The following is a 22,204-nucleotide window of genomic DNA, read 5'->3' on the forward strand; positions in this document are numbered from 1 at the left end:
GATTGGCGAATCAAAATTTACTATTATTTCATATGGGGCGGACTATTGGAGAAAAAAGTCGAAATCTATTAAAAATCTGTTCTGGAAAGAAGTCCTTGAAAATATACATTGTTTTTTGTACCTTCCATGCAACGAAGAAAGTGTTTTGTATCGTCCCTTGTGGCACAATCCAGAAATAAAGATTGATAACAAGACCTTACATTTTAAACAATGGTCACGAAAAGGAATATGTTATGTGTATGACTTATGTAATGACCAAGGTAAATTAATTGAAAACTATGAAGAATTTTGCGAAAAAGTTTCTTTTTCACCAATACTAACTCAGTTTTATGGCATCAGGAATACCATTCTGTCTAAATGGCCTTTTCTGAGAAATTATAATTCCACTATTATACTTCCACATTGTCAAAAGTACATTTATCACATCTTAACAAATAAACAACGAGGACTCTCGATATATAATCTTTTTATTAAAGATTTATCTACAAATGATAAATACAAAGTCAAATGGTCACTTGAACTTGATATACATCAAAATCAATACTGGTGGGAAAAGATTAACTTTATAATATTTAAGTTAACCTCGGACTCAACACTTCAATGGTTCCAATACCGAATTACTCACAGAATCATTAGCACAAACAAATACCTGCGTATGATAGGTGTAATTAACTCGCCTGTATGCTCATTTTGTAAAGCAAATATAGAATCAATAATCCACTTGTTTTGGGAATGTACTCTTGTTACAAAATTTTGGCAAGAATTCACCACATGGGTAGAAAACAAAACCGGGAAAACTCTGAGTTTGATTAATTCAGATGTTATCCTTGGGAAAACGGACAACGAAATAAACAACATAAACTTAATTATTGTTTTAGCAAAATTGCACATATACAAGCAAAAGTATAAAAATCATCTGCCTGCTCTATTTATATTCAAAATGGAACTGGAAAAACATTACAAAATTGAACAGTACATTCATAGGAAAAATATGACTGTCCAAAAATTTGAAAAACGATGGGTTGATTTGAAAGCACTTGTAACGTAACAAATCAAAAAAAGAAAATCTTGTTATTGTTACTTTTAGAACTCTATTACTGTTAAAGTATGAGTCTGTGCATGTAAGAAGTCTTTATGTATGTTTTTGTTTTTTGTTTTTTGTATATCTACATGTATAAAAAGTTTTCTTCTGAACTAATATGGCAATATCCTTACCTGAGGTATACCACAAATAGCTATAGCAACACAATAAAAAAATATATATATATATATATATATATATAAAAGAGCATGTTCTATCAGCCACATTACACAATGAGATAATATGATATCGTGATGAACACTTTCATTTTATACGATTGCACGATTTAATGTATTGGGACGAAACTGCATCTGAGGTATACTTCATGTATTGATGAGCGAATTTTTTATTAAGCGTATGAAAAAGTGTAATTGTTGCGATTAAATATACACCAATATTATGTATTGCTACGTGTATGCATATGTATGGAAGAAAATAAAAAATTTTGAAAGATAAAAAAAAAAAAAGATAATTAGCCAAGGATCAGCTGTTATGGCTTGCTGTCTCCATAGAACAACTTCATGTTATATACAAAGTACAGTCTGTGTTTAGGTCTTCTGATCATTGACCTGTAGCCATCTCATTTCATCGATCATCATCCGCTACATGCCATCCGTAAAATTTTCAAGCTTCTTCTCTCCCAATGATTGGATTCCTACAGTTCAAACTTGCTTTGCTTGATCCTGTGATTGTCCTGATCAAGTATTGGCACTACAAAATCCAACATTGCCATCATCTTGAAAAACACATTGTAACTTGAATTCTAACTAATATAAGTGAAATGCCCCTGTCCCTGCATAACAAGTCGGCCTTTGATTGGACAATGTTTAGAAAGAATTACTTTTCTTTGTTGACTTCAGAGTTTCAATTGACATTTTGTCCAGAGAAATTCCTTCTTCATTTTAAACCCATCTTTATGAAACTTGTAGGATTTGTTATCATCATAGCAAGTCATATGGTACTGTTACAGTTTCATCAAGTAACATTTTGATTAACCAATGCATTTTGACATTTTTAGAATCCATGTAAAGTCACTTTGGCAGTGGATGAGCATATATCATTTCAACCTTGTTAATTGATCTTCATGATAACAATCTCTTCAATGCTTGTGACATTTTTCAGGTTTCAGAATGAACCCATCTTCCTGGCCAGCATTCTTGAAAAAGTCATTAAATGGAGCAGAAGTTGCCCCTGAGGAATGCTTCAAAAAGGTATTCTGAGCAAATCTCAGGAAAAAAATGTGTTCGCTGCCTTAACACAAAATGCTATGTTAGAAGAAAGGCATTTGACCGTTAATGAATTAGAATTTATAAAAAGTTTGAAGTACAAATGTATAGATCATTGAATTTGATAGATCATCACTATCCAGGACTTCTGGGAATCTGATTTTGTTTTCTGATACCAAATCGTGTCATTTGGTTATTTTTTGCTTATTAGAAATTTTTTGGAAAAAAATTACTAGCTTTGTCCCTATAGTTGGTCCATCAACAGTTACATTATGTACATATAATAAGCCATTGATTTTCCATAAATTGATAAATTATGGTATCCTTTTTGGGACGCTATGATTTTGTTATTATTTCTAGTCCCTTCATCTTAATCCATAATAATGATGATTCTTTAGATGATCATTACTTCCATTTGAATTAATTCTCAATTTATACATGCAGTGTCTTTGTTTGGCCTGTTTTACCACCGAATATCCGCTGTTTCCCCTAGCTATAGGCCAAAAATGCTGTAATGTCCCAAAATTTCAATGAAGTCTCCAAATTATTAAAGTTGAAATTTACTTTTTTTAAATGTTTCTTTTACCTATTCTGACATTTTGTAAATGATAACATCGCGATTTCCGAAGCCATAAAGTATTTTCCAAACCTAACTAATATTCATACGTTATCACTTCAAACATGTAACATCCCGTAGGCCTAGAGGCGTGCGATCTTTGTTGTTTTAGATCTTGATCTTTAAAACACTTTGTAATAGATGTCAGTGATTTAAATTTAAGCACTCAAATGATGCAGACATCGTACTAAAGACTACACAAATGACCGCCTGAAAAAAACCATGAAGGTCTTTTAAGGTTAAAATTAGTGATACATTAATTAGGATACTGATAGTTATTATCCAAATCATATAATGATATTTATGTATTTTACTCAAAAATATATACAACTGCCCTGTGCGGCTTGCTACATTATCGGCTGTAAACTGAGTAGGAGGGATTTCTTATACCCTATCAGAGTGCAGTGAATGCAGGGTATGTTTACTCATTCTTACCTGGATTTGCCACCTGAACAAGGAGCTTTCGTTGACTGATTAAGAGGAACTTGTTGATCTTTTCAAAGGATTAAAACAACGAATTCAGAACTTTACTAGCAACAAGTCATATCTCACCAGGCTGGCATATTATGTGCACATGATGATTTTAAACCACTTATAATGTGTTCTTTTTGTAGCAAGTGATGTTTACTTTAATAATGCTGAAATCATGGTGAATTATATATTAATAAATATAAATTTATTTTGACAAAATCAGGACTGGTTTTTTTTTTGCAATTTGGTATTTTCCCAAATTTTTCAAAATTTCGATGAATTTTCCCAACTCAAAAGCCACGGGAGGCTGAAAAATATTGGGAACAAAAACACAATTAGGTGTCTGGAAGATTAATTCGAAACTGTCTAGTACTTATGTATATTAGAGTACTAGGTCATATGTAAATCCTGATCGGCATGGTCTCTCTTTTGTTACTAAATGTTAATTAACTATTAGCAATTATGCAGTGACTGATATCTGTTTTGTGCTTACAAATTAAGTCCTGCAAAAAAAATATACAATCAAAAATAACATAACACAAACATTTATTTTTATAGGAACCTCTAACACCTAAATGTAATGAGTTCAAGGTGGGAATGAAGTTGGAAGCAGTTGATAGAAAAAATCCACAGCTGATATGTCCAGCCACGGTTGGTGCAGTGAACGGTGACCAGATTCATGTTACTTTTGATGGATGGAGAGGAGCATTTGACTATTGGTGCCGATACGACTCCAGGGACTTGTTTCCCTGTAACTGGTGTTCCAAGAGTGGTCACCAACTACAACCTCCTGGTCAGAAAGGTAGGACTAATATTGATCTAAGTGATACTATACTTCTGTAATGTTTAAATGATATCACAGTCATCAACAGTAACAGTATACAACAGAGACTAATAGAATCTAACATATGGGTCTGTTCTGTGACAATCTTTTCTTTTTCAATTTATATTGAGATGATTATGCCTATTCTTTTCCTAAATAGGTATACAGTAAAACCTCGTTATATCGCCACCTTCTGTTCCACGCGATTTTGGCGATATAACAAGTTTGGCGGTATATCGGGTTTGCCGCTCAAACCCAAGTTTCCTGTCCAAACACTATAAATAGTGTTTCCCTAACAACTGTACACTGTGAAAATCAAAAACAAATTATTCATATCAAAATATTGCATCAAATTTTACACATACATGTATATGCTTGATAAGAAATAAATATTAATTTCAATTATTTTCCCGAGAATGTCATCGTAATTTGCATCACATGATCTAGTAATCGTAACACGATTTTCACTGTTACCTCGTTTAACTGTGTGCATGTTCTACCGGGTGCCGAAAAACGTTCAATTGTCGTCTGTTTTGCCTTCAACCGACAAACTGACAAAACAAACTGTTGAAGAGATCAACATTTCTCAATTTCTGATTCAGCTCTAGAATGCTTGTGTTCTAGAAATTTGACAACGTTTCATCATTAGCTCGCGCGAGTAATGTTTTAGATGTTTGTCTGGAGTTTCCGGTTACTGTTAACGTTGCGTCATCACGTGGTACGATAGCTCTGTGTACCCAACATCTTACTGTTGTCTCTACAGTAACAGAGTCCTATGACATTTTAACAAAGAGTGAAGCGGTATCACAAAAGTGAGTTTTATTCATCATAACTTACGAAACTTTCCTAAAGAAATACCAAAAAGCACTAGCCATGGTTCATTGATTTCATGTGTGTACACGCGCTCACGGTGTGTACAGCTAATTATCTGTCAGTCGACAGTCAGTCACGTAACAATAACATATAAACACACGTCCTTCTGGACTCAATTTGACGCTATTAACGAGGTCAATATGATATTATTTTTACCGTTTGTTCTGGAAATATGATGGCGGATGGCGGTATGCGAGTTTGGCGGTAAAACGGGTGTAATAGCGTGGTAAGAAATCCGTTCTGAATGAATTCATGGCGATAAGCGAGTTTGGCGGTATAACGGGTGGCAATATAACGGGGTTTTACTGTAATCTTTCTTCCCGGATTCATTAATGCTACCACAAATGGTGGCTTGAGTTCCCCCTGGGATATCTTGCAGCAAAATGAAGTAATTTTGCCCTATAGGAGTTACCATTTGCAGATTATTAGCATGCTAGTAACAACATTATTTTGTTATGCTTCATTTTTAAAGGAAACCCACCATTAAAGTCCTCTAAAGGAAAGGAAGTGCCATTGTCCATATCTCTGCCAGCATCCAACACCTCAGGAAATAGCGGATCCAAAGCATCTCCATCTCTCGGTGGTGGAGCTGGGAAATCCCTCCACTCAAACACTACTAGTCCCAATCTGACTGATAATAAGCCACTCTCTCCCAGAGAGGCGGAGTCTCCTATAGTCACAGTTACAGAACCTGACACAAGTTCACCAAGTACTGCCACAGGTAACTTTTATATATGTACAGTCATAGTAGTCCGACTAATATAAATAATTCTTTCCGTTCATTGGGCAAACTTGATGATCCTCAGCAAAGTCTTCTCAGTAAGAAGTTTTACCTTGCCTATGATTTGATAAGTATTTTTTATTATGGGAAGAATATCTCAAAAAAGTTAAGGACCTACAAGGTACATTGTTCAAGCAGTCTTTAATTAAAAATCTACTTTTCTCTTACCTGGACAGGAATATCCACACATTTACCAGTATGAGATTTAGTAACAGAATTACACCCTTGGTGGTAAAATAGGGAGAGTGTAACAGCTGCTGTATTTTTTCCTCAAAAGTGTGTTTTTTAGAGGGGGTACACACACCTGTAAAACTGGTAGAAAAATCACTGATAACTGATATTTAACCTGTAATTTTGTGTGTACCTGTATGTTTGTTAATTACAGTAATTGTGTCTAATATAAACCTGTAATTTGTCCCCTGCCGTTTGAAAAACGGGGGGACTTTAGGTTTACCCTCCGTCCGTCCGTCTGTCTGTCTGTCACGCAACAGTTGTCCAGACAACTCCTTCTAAAGTACTTCTCCGATCTTAACAAAACTTGGTAAACATGATCAGTATAACATGTTGTTGTGCATCCCACGTTTTTTTGTTTTCGCAAAAGACATTTTTCAAAATGGTTGCCGGCTTCTCATTGGTTGAGGCTTGTCCGGACAACTCCTCCTAAAGTACTACTCCGATTTTAACTTAACTTGGTATACATGATCAGTATAATGCCCCTGTCACACTTGACCGGATTGGTGTACCGGACATCAACGGATAGAATTTTTTGTTATCCGGTGGTATACGGTGACAAAGTTGTCAGTCCGGTAGAAAAATCCAAACTGACGACGTACTTGCACCGAATATGGAACGGATAAAACGTACCAATAACGAACATGTAACGTACGGCTACCGTACTACCAACCGGGTGTCTCCGAATGAGTAACGAACAGCAAACGAACATGAACCGGTGAATCAGGACGTGAACAGGATGCATTCTGGACAAACTGAACACCTAACGGACATTAACGCGCGCGTGCAGAAAAAAAACATGATATATGCTTTTCTCCGGCGATCAGTTGTCAAAAAGTTACAGTGCTGACTGCCTCGTCAAAATGCCTCGCGGTAGAAAAATAAAAAAAAAACAAAAAAACGTTCCTGCAAAAGCGCAAGACACAGATGAAGTGTCTGTCGATATTGTTCATATGCATTTCTGCCTGCAGCAAGGCGGCCTAAACTGCACAGGAACTTTAGTCTGACATTCCATGCTGACAACTGACAACTGTCTGTGAATCTAATTTGGAAGCTTCCAAGAACCTTTTTATATGCCTGCGATAATTAATCAGTTTCTGTTGGTAGTCAGTTCCTCCCCCTGTAGGTATCCTGTAGGTATTCTGTATTCATCCGTTCTGTGCGTGTTATCCGTTTTCAATCCGTTTGTCTATTTGTCGTGTCCGGTGTTAATCCTGCAAGCATCCTGTGTTTGTCCGTTATGTGTCCGTTATGTGTTCGTTATGTGTCCGCTGAAGGTCCGGTTTATGCGTGGCGTATGCGTTCAAGTTCCATCAACGGACTGGGTAACGCATGCCCTCCGTTCACCTACCGCATATAAACGAATAATGACAGGATATATACAGGACAAAACGGACATGCACAGGACAGCCAACGAATATTCTTATCCGTTACTATCCGTTTCAAGTTTTGTGCATGCACAAAACTTTCCAACAGATACCACCGGACGCACCGTACATCACCTGACATGAAACGAATGAACCGAACATAAAACAGACATAAAACGGATATTGACGAACATCACCGGATATCCAAAAATGTTATCCGTTTCACGTCCGGTGGCCCAATCCGGTAAAGTGTGACAGGGGCATAACATGTAGTTGTGCATCCCACATTTTTTTTTCGAAAAAACATTTTTCAAAATGGCCGCCGGCTTCTCATTGGTTGAGGTACTACTCTGATTTTAACGAATCTTGGTATACATGATCAGTATAATATGTAGTTGTGCATCCCACATTTGTTTTTCGAAAAAAAAAATTTTTCTAAATGGCCGCCGGCTTCTCATTGGTTGAGGCTTGTCTGGACAACTCCTCCTAAAGTACTACAGTAACTGATTTTAACGAAACTTGGTATACATGATCAGTATAACATGTAGTTATAAAAATAGGAAGTAATAGGTGCAGTCCAAGCTCAGGCAGGGGACTTTGTATTGCTGTTGCAATACTATCCATCCTTGTTTTGTGTGTACCTGTATGTTTGTTAATTACAGTAATTGTGTCTACTATAAACTTGTAATTTTCAACACAGCTGTATATGACATGTGAATCCCTGTTTAAATATTAATCTTTGTTGTGATTTCAGTGTGTGTATATGTGAACCATGGTTGTAACTGTGGGATGTACCTACAATCAAGAAAGATCTCTCAGCTACCTAGTCAGTTTGGTCCAGGAACAATGGTGAAAGTTCTCAGAGAAGTTGTTCAAACGTGCATAGATAGTGCTACTCATGAAAAGCAGGTGTATAACTGTATTCAAGAAGGCAGTGGCAAAGTCATTGTCACAGGTATTGTATAGATTCCTACTCACTTTCGGTGAATTTCATGATCACATAGCTCATAGTTGACATTTTTGCAGTATACATTCAGGTAATTAACACATCTTGGGATTTACTTACATGTTTATTATAAATGGTATAATTACAACAGAATGTTGATATGATATACCTGTTTGTTATCCAGCAAACCAAGGAAACAAAACACATACAAAGAGGCTTCCTGTCATTGACAAAGTATCAAGTCTTTGGAGTTTTATAGAGCGCATGCTGGAGGACCTCGGATGTTGTGAGAACCTGTTCACCAGTCAACCTCTCCACGGATTTTGTCCAAAGTGTGGTAGGAGCAAAAACAAGACAGGTTAGTGTCTCCTAGTCCAGATTTGAGATTGCATGGTTAAATGATAAAAAATCCTTCATAGTTTTACCTAGTAAATAAGGTTATATATAAATATAGTTAAATGCAATTGCTCTATATAGTAAAAAAATTTAACCTCTGGGTTGCGGGTTCGAAACCCACTTGGGGCAGTTGCCTGGTACTGACCGTAGGTCGGTGGTTTTTCTCTGGGTACTCCGTGCTTTTCTCCACCTCCAAAACCAGGCACATCCTTAAATGACCCTGGCTGTTAATAGGACGTGGTTAAGGTGTCCTGACACTTTATCACCTGCCCTCCACCTCCGGGTTGCGGGTTCAAAACCCACTTAGGGCAGTTGCCTGGTACTGACCATAGGCCGGTGGTTTTTCTCTGGGTACTCCGGCTTTCCTCCACCTCCAAAACCAGGCACGTCCTTAAATGACCCTGGCTGTTAATAGGACTATAAACCAAATAAACCAAATCAATGAGCCAAAGGTTACACTTGACCAATTTTTGAATCATTGTTACAGACCATTTGGTGGGAAGGAGTAAACAATTTACTGATGAAAGACACCCCTGCCCACTTTGCTTTAATTTATTTTTGGATGATAAAAAATAGTGATGTACTAGCTAGGTAATATTTGATTGAATTGATTGTATTGATTGTATTGATGTTTTTATAACAACACCCCCCCCCCCCCCCCCCCCTAACTACTTCTTATAGATTACAGGTAAAAATGTATGTGTGCTAGGGAGATATCTCTCTTAATAAGCATTGATTTGGAGCTATTTTCTGATCAGCATATTTATTAAATTAAACCACTGTTTGGCTGTTGTTATGTAAATGTATATTAGAAAGGAAAGAGAAATGGGAACATACAGTATGTAGATAAGATTTCTTCTTCTTTTCATTTCAAAAGATCATCTTTATTGATATCCAGGAAAAAACATAAAAAAATTTTTTTAATCTGTTTGGCAATACTGTACATTGATTGAATTTTTCATTTTTTTTTTTCAGAAGATGAAACTGAAAAATTAACAAAAATCATTATGAAAAGGCGATGGTCTACAGAATCACTGGACAGTCAAAAAGGAAGTAAACACCAAAAGATGAGGCGGTACTCAGAATATACCGCTGAAGGTATACGAAACACCCACTGATGGTCACGCCAAGGACCATAGAACATACCCAAACTTTGCTGTCTTCCCCCACTTCTTTATTTTACCTATTGTTGTGGAATATAACCTATCTAACCAACTCAACACTTAATTATATTACGAATATATTCTGAAGTTTAAAAGTCATGGGTCAAGATTTCTCAGTCTGCATGATAAGAAAAAATGTAATGGATTTTATTATGTGGATTTCTAAGGCATAGTAAATTTAATATGATTACTAGTTCCTTCTTGTTATTCTTAATTATGTGTATGAACATATTTATTGGTGTATTTGATTTGACACTAAAAAGTAAAAGTAGTGTTTATATCCTGCTTATAAACTTGATTTCACAGCAAGCTCCACAACTGCAGACCCCAAACCAGTCCAAAAGTTAGGGAATGACCCCCTGGAATGGTCAATTGAGGAGGTCATCCACTTCATATGTGATACAGATGCTGCCTTGACACCTCACACTGAACTCTTCAGGAAACATGTAAGCTGATACAAGATGTCAGGACCATATAGTAAAACTATCAAGTGTGACAGTCTTAACTTTATATGTATATAACATAATAAAACAACTGATGTAGGAAGACAATTTTTTTACTCCTGCCCAGAACGGGTTTCAACCTTTTGATCGACAGCACCTAACTGCCTAGCCAGAAATACCTGCAGCTTATACCACTGCACCATATCCATGTTCTTAAAAAGAATGATCCAATGGCACTGTGATGGATGGCCTTATACCCTGATGATCATAGTGACAAATTGTCTATTATATGACATGAATACCTGGATCACAATGTAAATACATATGTGATGCAAATTGAACACATATGAATACCTGGATCACAATGTAAATACATATGTGATGCAAATTGAACACATATTACATATATTCGACACAATACAATTATCACAGAAAATTCATTCAAATCTTTTACCTTTGGATCAACAACACATATTATGTCTTGTAAGAACATAATATGCAGATCAATATGTTGAAAGTTATTTTGACATTAATCCGTACAGTTGTTGTCTGGATTGGAACAACATCCGTCTCATCTTCATTTGAGGTCAAGTAGGACTCGATCTCTACCAACTAAGATATCTCTAAGTCCTCAGTCCATGGGATGAAAGTTCTTTTTGTCTGTTCCTTTTGTCATATGATATTATTTGTGATATTTTGTCATATAATAGTATTTGTTATATTTTGTCATATGATATTATTCGTGATATTTTCACAATGTTTTGTTTTGCTTTCAGGAAATAGATGGAAGAGCTCTGTTACTGTTGAACAGTGACATGATGATGAAATACATGGGACTCAAACTGGGCCCTGTTCTCAAACTTTGTAATATTGTGGAGAAACTCAAGAATAAGAAGTGAAAATGGTCTTTGCAATGTTGAAGTTCTTTTACGGAAGTGTGTTTCTACCAACTGGATTACACTGTTATGCGAAAAGAATGGGACTTTCTGTGGTAGACCAGTTTACTAAACTTGACCTTCGTACAGGTGGTGTAAACTTAGGTTTATTTCATATAATCACACGGTAATTCATGAAATGCAGATTTGTGCTGAGTTGTATAAAGACTGTCCTTTCTGATTGTGAAAAACTGCCAGTTAATCAGCCTTAATGGATATCCAAGATTTTATAACCATACCTCATTTTACCTCAGAGTTCACTACAGGATTATGATCAAATTAAAATACGCTAACAAAATAGAGGTATCATAAATTTCTGTGCTGAGCCCTTGAATCTTAAAGGGATGACAGGTATTCAAATTATATTGTTAACAAGTTCATGACCTACACAAAAAAAATGCAAGGTCATAATATCAAAGTATGAAATTCAAATGGTTTTAATTTTCATCACTTTTCTCAGACACATTTATTGAAAATGAAGCTGCACATTTGCTTCAATTTCCTGTACAAACACTACCAAAAGAAATCAAATTCAGATGGCTATGAACACCTTGAGAGATTTTGACTCTTCTTGTCCCACCTTGTATATCACAAGATCTTATTTTGTAAAATGTTAATATTTAGATGGTTTAGGATGTTTCAGGAATTAATTCTATGCTGATGGCACAGGAACTTATATATACAAATATTAGAGAATCATTGAAACTACAAGTTTTAAATGCAAATAAAAAAACTGAACAAAATTTCTAACAGCCATGCTGGTATGATTGCATTTTGGATACTGTTAAATACAGCTAACAGGTCTATGTTCCTGCCTGATTATTTGAATTAAAACAAATCTATTCAGTCCCTAAGAATCTATGAAGATAACATTTGATATTTCGTGTACCTGGTATAATTCAGCCTGTAAGAGCAATTGGAGTCTGATATCTGACTGTCCTGAATGTAAGCCACAACTGAATTGCGAGGCACCAAAAGACATTAATAGATAAATTAGCTGCTGGGATTGTTTCGCAATGTAAGACATTGAATAACTAAGCTGTTTCATAATAGTTAATAGAATGGATTAGCTGTGAGGTGAGAACAGTTCAGCTGTGTGGTGAGAATGGATCAGCTGTGAGGAACACATGAGAATGGATCAGCTGTTAGGAACACATGAGAATGGATCAGCTGTGAGGTAAGAACAGATCAGCTGTGAAGTGAGAACAGATCAGCTGTGTAGTGAGAATGGATCAGTTGTGTAGTGAGAATTGATCAGCTGTTAGGAACACATGAGAATGGATCAGCTGTGAAGTGAGAATGAATCAGTAGTTAGGAACACATGAGAATGGATCAGCTGTGAGGTGAGAATGAATCAGATGTGAGGTGAGAATGGATCAGCTGTGATAAAAAGAGAATGACAGGTGTGAGAAAAGTTATTGAGAAAGGATCAGGTTTTAGATAATAATTAAATTGGTTAAAACAATAAGATTAGTAATGGACACGATTCCTTCATATTTGAAGTATCTACAGCAGTTATTAGGAATTTCACTGCTGTGCCACAGTATTTTACCTTACTAATGCTTTGACTTCCCTGTCTAATGTGACACCCTGGGTGGTCCAGAAAGTTGGCTGGATATGATGAGGTATCATAAAATATGGTATCATTTCAGAAGCAACTTCTTACTGGCTCATACAGACCATTCATTTTTTGCTTTCAAGTATATATAATGTTTATTGCAAATTCTTAGAATCTGCTCAGGTGTGACTTTTGTATATATATTAACATATACTTATTACCTTAAGTGGTATACTTGCTTGTTACTAAGTGGTACCTACATTACATCCTTTTGTTTATTTTTGGGTTTGACTTGTTACATTTTATTGGTTCCTACAATATACATTCTTGTTCATTTACTTTAGTTGACATTATTTTAAGCTAAGATATATATAATGTACCTCTAGAACTGGAAAAGTTGAATTCCTTCCATAATTTGATATGTTGCGAAGTCCGGAATATTCCCTTTTGTAAATTCTTAAGACTGCAAAGTCCAAAATGTTCCCCTTTATAAACTCAACCTGTACCTCCTATATATTTGAGCTGACCATGCATTAATTTTCCAGCTCCCCCAGCTCCTTGCAAAGTGTCCCCTATTGTAATTTCATCGTTATTATTTTACCAGGATATATGTAAACCTTTGAATGAAATTTCAAATGTTCATTCAAGTTAATGGAGTAGTTTGATCCAGTTATATATATCTTTACTATTAAATGTCAAAAATCCCCATGTACCAGATTGAAACATGATTTTCATCCTTACGCCTTTACAGCTATTTTTATCGTTTATAGTAATCATTTATTTGTGAAAAGTTTGGAACAAAAAATCATTTGCTCTGTAGGTTGATTTCTTTAATTATCCTGGTAATTTTAGTTTGTGATTTTATTCTATTTGTATAGCGAGAAATACAACCCATCAAAATCAATTATAATCTGTCACACTGTATTACTGACGAGCACACCCTATCTGTAGATGATGGAAGTGTAACACAATTGTAATTAGTATCAATTTTACATTATCCAATATAAAAAATAGAGGCTTCATGGAGTCAAACATTTCTTCATTGGACAGTTTGCTTGTAAAGTAGGTGGGGCTTCAGACCTTTTAACAAGACAGACTTGTTGTGTAGGTGGGGCTTCAGACCTTTTAACAAGACAGACTTGTTGTGTAGGTGGGGCTTCAGACCTTTAAACAAGACAGACTTGTTGTGCAGGTGTTCAGCTGTAGGGAATTCGAAAGTTCCAACTTTTGGTAACTGCACAAATAATGCTATCTGTATGATTAGATACAAAATAAATTGTTTTTAACAATTTTAATTGGTTACCAAGAAGCTTCTCTTAAGTGAAAAAACATGTTTTTGTAATTCAAAACTAACTCAAAACAAGTATCGGTGAAGGCCAAAATTACAAATATTCCTGGCTACCATATTGCTTCAGCATATAGATGTGATTATTAAATGAAATTACATATAGACACATTTGAACGGCCCCAGGCGCAAAGTAATTATTAACCATTATCTTAAATCAAACTTCAGTAAAATGACGACACTGATGCCAATAAAGACTAGATAAAGCCACAACAGTACTAGTATTATCAGTGGACTTGATCAATGTGCTACACAATTGGGACCACAAACATGTTAGGGTAGCGGCAGTTCTGTTTGCAATCTGAACTCAATCAGCTGAACGACAAACAGAATATGCTGTCAGTATTATTGTTCCTCTGGATATTCCAAATTCCTATTTCTGTGGCTATTTTGATCAATGTGAATACGTGTGAATACAAAATGATGTGCCAAAATCAAATGTATTTTCCAGTGTTGTCAACATTTGATTCAAACTCCGCCTTCTTAAAATACAGCCAATCATGATCACCGCCACCGTAACACCAGTGGGACAGGCATTCTTATTGTAGTACACACAATACAGTTAACACTTGTCAAGGTAGTGAAGTACTTTCCTCATCCACAGATCGCTACATATATTTTTACCGGCTGTAAATATTCTGAAATTAAGACCACATATTACACAGTCAGTCAGTCAATGTGCTAGATATTCTCATATAAGGACAACATGTTACACAGCCACCATGTTAGATGTTCCCATATAAGGACAACATGTTACAAAGCCACCATGTTAGATATTCTCATATAAGGACAACATGTTACACAGTCACCATGTTAGATATTCTCATATCAGTACAACGTGTTACACAGCCACCATGTTAGATATTCTCATATAAGGACAACATGTTACACAGCCACCATGTTAGATATTCTCTTATCAGGACAACATGTTACACAGCCACCATGTTAGATATTCTCATATCAGGACAACATGTTACAAAGCCACCACGTTAGATATTATCTTATCAGGACAACATGTTACACAGCCACCATGTTAGATATTCTCTTATAAGGACATGTTACACAGCCACCATGTTAGATATTCTCTTATAAGAACAACATGTTACACAGCCACCATGTTAGATATTCTCATATCAGGACAACATGTTACACAGCCACCATGTTAGATATTCTCATATCAGGACAACGTGTTACACAGCCACCATGTTAGATATTCTCATATCAGGACAACATGTTACACAGCCACCATGTTAGATATTCTCATATAAGGACAACATGTTACATAGCCACCATGTTAGATATTCTGATATCAGGACAACATGTTACACAGCCACCATGTTAGATATTCTCTTATCAGGACAACATGTTACATAGCCACCATGTTAGATATTCTCATATAAGGACAACATGTTACACGGTCACCATGTTAGATATTCTCTTATAAGGACAACATGTTACACAGCCACCATGTTAGATATTCTCATATCAGGACAACATGTTACACAGCCACCATGTTAGATATTCTCTTATAAGGACAACATGTTACACAGCCACCATGTTAGATATTCTCATATAAGGACAACATGTTACACGGCCACCATGTTAGATATTCTCATATCAGGACAACATGTTACACAGCCACCATGTTATAGATATTCTCTTATAAGGACAACATGTTACACAGCCAACAATTTAAATACATGTATTCTCATATCGGGATTATCTAGGACAACATATCAATTTGTGAGATATTCTCTATTTGTACCATGAATTTGGATATGAAAATGTATTGCTTGGATTTCTGTTACTGTTTAAGTATCTTTCTTCTAAAACATGTTCACACCTTCAGTAAATCATTCAATGGTGTAAGATTGTTGGGTATGAAAAGCTATTTGCAAATTGTCGTTATTTACAGTCTCACATAAAGTGGCATCCAGCTGTATACTTTGTAATTTAATTCAATAAGTTTTTTTTTATTATTGTTAATGAAAATCAGTATAATGTTGATATTTCTGTACAACATATATAGGGCGTGTTGATATTTGTAAATGGCCAATACTTTGATACCTGAATCATTCAATTGTTGTACGATGATTCATTGTGTGGCGACATCTTATTGTTTATAGTGTCATTTCATATAAATTGTATGTAAATTTTGCTCGTAAACAATGTATGTAAATTTTGGTTTGTTAGTATTGTTAATATGTAGCCTATGCAGAAATGACAGTTCATTTTGTACTGTAATGCTTTGTTGCTAAATAATGTCATAATGTCCAGCTAAACACCATTTTTTTGTCACACAGTTCATAATTTTCTATGTTAGGTTTATTGTGTACAGGCCACCTATGCAGATAGAAATAAGAGTTTGATATCTTTGACAAGGATGCTTTCATGTCAGCTAACAATGTTGTCTTTCTGTGTATCAACCAGTTGTACATTATCATATTTCTCCCTAGAAGATTTTAAGAGAATATTCTTTAAGCGATTGATCATTAATAACATACAATATGTATAAATATTCTCCATGATCACCTTGTTTGATGTTTAGAACAATAAACAACCTAAAGCTATATATATATAGCTATTATTTATAAAGTACAGTGTAGTGTTCCTATGATGTAAAGTGAAATTCAGGGTTTGCACACGGTATTTTATAAAACAGATTTTTTTTCAGATTAAATTGGGTCCCTCTGTATAGTTTTAATTGACTCCCTGGAAATAAGAGAGGTTCTCTTCATTTTTCATGCTTCAAAAAGCTATATAGGGTTGGCTTCAGCGTAACACTAGCTCTAAAGTCTAGACTACATGTGTACCAACCAATGACAAGAATAGTTTCAAGTGTGTCTATAGTGTAGTATAAAAACTTATCTTCAATTAAACACCTGTATTATGACCTTTCAAATTAAAATTTTGAGCACTATCTAATTCAGATGGACGCTATTTACTGTCAAAGAGATGTGTCAAGGTTATAAAAAAAGCAGACTTAATTTTTCAGCTTTCAACCAATTTTTGTGAACCTTTTATAATGTGCACATGATCAATACATGAAGACTGCATTTCCTTTTTCTTTTAAACGATTCGCTGATGAGTTATGCCCCTTTGAAGATATCATAATTTAGCCTCGGTATGTGTTGTATATCATAACTGATATAATATCCGGACTAATACCAGGTTTTGTTTATGGTAGAATAAGACAGTTGATAACTAAAAGTAGAGCTGGTAGTGGTCTCTCTGGTATTGTCCCAATATCCAAAAATGTTGTATATAATGTTGCTTATAATTTTGCCTTTAAAATGTATTGTGTATAACAGTCTATTGTAAACTAAATCACACTATTGTATCCTTATTGGTATTTCTATATCATTATTATTATCATCATTATGGACTTAACATCTTCAGGACCTAGATTGTGATTGAATTCAATTGGTATACATATATATTTTCTCTCTCATTGTATGCAATCGTATGGTCATATAGGTGTGGGTATGTATGTGGTTGTTTTGTTAATTTTCAGCGAATATGATTGCTTTGGAATATCTCTGTATTAATACATCTGAAGTAAGAAGTGATGTCTTTTGGAACATCTCTATATTCATACAAGTGAAGAAATGACAGTTTTGTGTTGTGATTAGATACCTGTACATTCCCATGAACCGCCGGGGCATGGCACAGAAGAGTGATCATACAATATCTGTATATATTTTACAGAGTGTGTGATTAGGGTTCTGTTCCATACTCTGTGTTGTCAATTATATGGTGCTGCTTTAAACAAAAGACTTTTTCTAATGATAAAAAATCTGTGATCCAAATTATTACAACGCATACCTCCTTAAAGTAATGAATATTAAATGTTGCTAAAGACTTAAATGAAAATGAAATGAAATTGAGAATTCATTTATATATCACCTGAAATGGATACAGATATTATAATATGAAAAGACAATTATTGTATCATTATATTAATATTTTTTAATTAAAGTACTAAATTAATGACTGATTTAAGATATGACATTTAGTAAAATCCCATTTTGTCCTCGGATATTTAGGGGTATATTGCTCCATGCACTAATGAATTCTGAACAGTTTTATAATAATACAGGTGTTAGTTTTGTGCATTTTCATTTATATATTCCTATTGTTCTGCTTACATTAGACACCTGTGCCGAGAGCTTCATAAGCATAACATTGTGTCATTTTTTCTTGCTTACCTGGTTTCAAGGGTGTGGAAAATCTAGAAAGATGCCAACAATAAAAGAGCATCCAATTCAATGTTGTATAAAGATTCCAGTACAGATTTATCCAAGTGTTTCATGTATCAAACATGCTGATATAGATACTTAGTATCCTGCCAAGTGATGTTGGCAGGGTATATTCTGTACAATATACACATTCAATGAATTCCATACTAAGACAGTTTCTAGAGCATAAGTTAACTTTTTTTATGTGTGTCAGTATTATTGTTTAGAAGTACATTTCTCTGTAGTGCCTTTTGATATGGTGAAACATTCTTTTTTTTCTGGTTTTCTCTGTTATGGAAACAATTGGCCAAAATCAATTTTTGATCACTAGTATTGCCATTTCAGGAGCATATGTCGAGAACCAAGATATCTTTACCAAACTTTATAAAGTTTTCAACTATAATGCTTCCTTCAGTAGGAACCTTGACAGATTTCCATAGAGAATATTTACTGTTTATTGCCTATACCATAATTCACAAATCTATACAACACATACAAATTCAGAACACCCAATGTCTGAACTTGTATTGGAATACTTACTGAAATTTCATTGTAATCAGAGATGGTGGAAAATATAAAAAGTTCAATTACACAGGATCCTCTTCTTTCCAAATTAAAACTTCTTGTGAGATTGCTTTTGTTTTTTTGAACAAATTTCTTTGTATTTCTTAGATATGTTAGTGTGTTTGTATGAACTTAATCTACAATTTTTAAGGGACGAACTAGACATTAATGTGACATTTCCGTCCTACTTCAGGTATGACTGCATTTGATAATGTTGTCAGAACTGCATACAATTTACCAGGGCATACATTGTCTCCGATTGTAAAACACTTGAGGAAGTTCAGTATTTGAGATATTTAGCTTTCTTTTACAGTATCTTGTAAATTTCTATGGTAATAATATACAATTTTGTGTTAACAAACCAGAAGGAACAATTAGCTACTGTAAAAGTGTTAATGTTGAAGGGACAATTAGCTACTGTAAAAGTGTTAATGTTGAAGAATCTTCAACACCAGTTTTTCATTATGATTCAATACAATTTATCATATCACTTTAAACAAACCCACTTCCATTAAAGAGTTATTGACATATCACAAATACTGTTGTATGTCAGAAATGTTCTTTGTTTCTGGCAAAATTAATGAGCATGTACATGTGTACATAATCATCATGGCTTGAAAAACTGCTGCAATCTTGTGCAATCTACCTTTCGGAAGAAAATCCTGAACAAATTGTTTCAACATGCGACATAATTTTGCATAAAAGATATATGACATGGAAATCCATTATATTTCATTATTATTAGCGAGATGTATTACAGATGTGTCTGGTTGATGTTGTGTTACTTAATTCAATGCAAGGTAATTGCTCATAACTCAACCATTGTGAATTAGTTTGACATTGCTAGTTAATGAATCTATGCCATGCTATGTAAATACAATGCAATATATAATGCTTTTTGATGGAAGCTACTGTACAAGTGTAAATGTTTAAATGATTGATTCATGGATTGAATGACTGATTCATGGATTGAATATTTATGATTACATTGTATCCCTCATAATAAAATTTAATATTTACATCAATGCATATACTATTTAATCATTTCATTTTCATCTTTGATATGAACTAATTTATTGATTGCCATGGAAACCTATTGATATTGAATATCATTTCAACATGTCTATTATATGGTTTCATACTATACATACACTAATTAAATAAACATGTACAATTTGATTGCATAATTTCAACAAAAATCATTTGTGGTCTTTATAAGGTAAGCATGTTACCTCATCTACATACAGGTATTTATAACTATGATTAATTGAAGATGTTTTGGTGTATGAGTAATGAAATATACTATTTTATGCAATTATGTAATCTCTGAGAGTAGACAAAGTGCATGTAAATATAGGGAACTGATAAATAAATGATTGTGCAATGTTTATGAAATTAAGGAATCTCTAATAAAAAGTATCAAATGTTATGGAATTGTTGTGTTTTAACCAGGGAATACCCTCTGTAAAGCCAGAACACCAAAAGTCGTCAGCACAACTAGGGTTAAGACTGACTTGAAATTCATTAAACTTTTTCAATCTCAAGTTCATCAATTGGGATTCAGCTATAACTAGCCTGAATTAAACCTATCTTCAAATACAACATATCCTTAATTAGATTAAACCTATCTTCAATTCAATTGGACCTATATCTTTAAATCAATTCGAGATAGGTTCAATTCAATTAGAGATAGATACATTTAAATTAGAGATAGGTTCAAATCAATTGAAGATGGGTTCAATTAGTCTTATTTTAACCTATCTTTAATTGAATTGTACCTATCTTCAATTGAATTGGAACCTATCTTTAATTGAATTTATACCTATCTCTAATTTAATTGAACCTATCTCTAATTGAATTAAACCTATCTTCAATTATTTGAAGATAGGTTCAATTAATTGAATACAGTGTATATGTTAATTGGGCGCTCCATACTACCACACAAAAATTTTAAACGTCATGTTACCGATATTGAATCGTTATCACTTTTTTTTTAAAATTCACATTCATCAGCAAAATGTTCTACATCTTCCGCTAATATGTAGAAAAAAAGTTATCCATAAATAAAATAAAATATCGGCGAATGGTCTCCCTGCTAACAGCTGTCAAATCGATTTTGTCGTTGCCCGTCTTTGGATCAAACTCTAGGTTAGAATACTAGAGCGTATACAGTAACTAGTGTAGCGAAGGCAATGGGTATATAATACATTATATGGGCATCGAGTGTTTACTTCAAACCACTAAATGCTGGTAAATCAAAAACACCTCAGTTCTGTGCTCCCTAACAAACCTTAGAAATGGTAAGCTTTGTCGTAGGTCTTTCAAATAGACGTTAACCAATTCAGTTTCTATCCAGCACGCTAAATCGGTGCCATGTAGAGCTATAGAATGTGAGACCTTATTATTTAAAGTAAGTATTCTTATGACTACACATGTACCATGCAAAACACAGTGGCGCACCCTTAAATGACGTGAAACGATAGATATAGACATTAATGTCTGTTCATACACGATAACACGTTTATTCAGTAGCAAAATGTTCGGGTAACTTCCTTATATGACTTCCGTATATATCCGGGTACTCTGGTTTCCTTCCACAATAGGACCCCTCGAATGCTTCCGTCCAGCCAACAAGCTTAAGTTAATACAGCTTGTTTCGCAATTGTTTAAAAATAACTTTAACAGTTATTTTTAAACAATTGCGAAACAAAAGCTCCTTACGCGGGAGCATGATACGCCCGGGCCCGTCACTGGAAAAGCTACAGTACACAGGAAGATGTATACCGTCGTAGACATGTTGAACATAATTGCTTCTTGTTGTAGTGTTTGGCAATAAAATGGGCATAACTCTGGTAAAAATAACCACAAACTTCCGTAACACGAACTCGTTCGAACTATTGTATGGAATATTTGTTGCAAATAAAGGTAAGAGAGTGCTAACAAAGAATTGTTAATGAATGAGCTTTACCTGAGCAAAGTTACAATGTCGTTATGCCAATAGTTGAAACACGAGCCAAAAACTCGTAATATACAAAATGTATGTCAGTTGTATTGTGTAAAATCTTAGAGAAATTGAATGAAAATAGAAAACTTCTTGCATTTTTTACACAATGCCTATATCTGACAATAAAGGGGGCATAACTCTGC

General features: G+C 34.5%; 1 protein-coding gene across 2 annotated transcripts in view; it reads left to right on the forward strand.

Moving 5' to 3' along the window:
* The window catches only part of LOC117328048 (sex comb on midleg-like protein 2), a 32,625-nt gene extending 12,139 nt beyond the window's left edge, over positions 1-20,486 (forward strand). Inside the window, exons 5-13 of one of the 2 annotated variants that reach the window (XR_004532788.1) lie at positions 2,204-2,292; positions 3,953-4,196; positions 5,563-5,811; positions 8,224-8,424; positions 8,600-8,773; positions 9,787-9,909; positions 10,281-10,420; positions 11,194-13,976; positions 14,019-20,486. Coding sequence is in view for 1 of the 2 variants with exons in the window: in XM_033885378.1 (XP_033741269.1) it covers positions 2,204-2,292; positions 3,953-4,196; positions 5,563-5,811; positions 8,224-8,424; positions 8,600-8,773; positions 9,787-9,909; positions 10,281-10,420; positions 11,194-11,316 (1,343 nt within the window). In the remaining variant the exon portion in view is untranslated. Of the gene's footprint in view, positions 1-2,203; positions 2,293-3,952; positions 4,197-5,562; positions 5,812-8,223; positions 8,425-8,599; positions 8,774-9,786; positions 9,910-10,280; positions 10,421-11,193 lie in introns of both variants that reach the window. The other variant, XM_033885378.1, reaches the window with a different exon arrangement.
* Positions 20,487-22,204: the final 1,718 nt, after the last annotated feature.

This window comes from Pecten maximus, chromosome 5, assembly GCF_902652985.1.
Source record: "Pecten maximus chromosome 5, xPecMax1.1, whole genome shotgun sequence".
Lineage (NCBI taxonomy): Eukaryota > Metazoa > Mollusca > Bivalvia > Pectinida > Pectinidae > Pecten > Pecten maximus.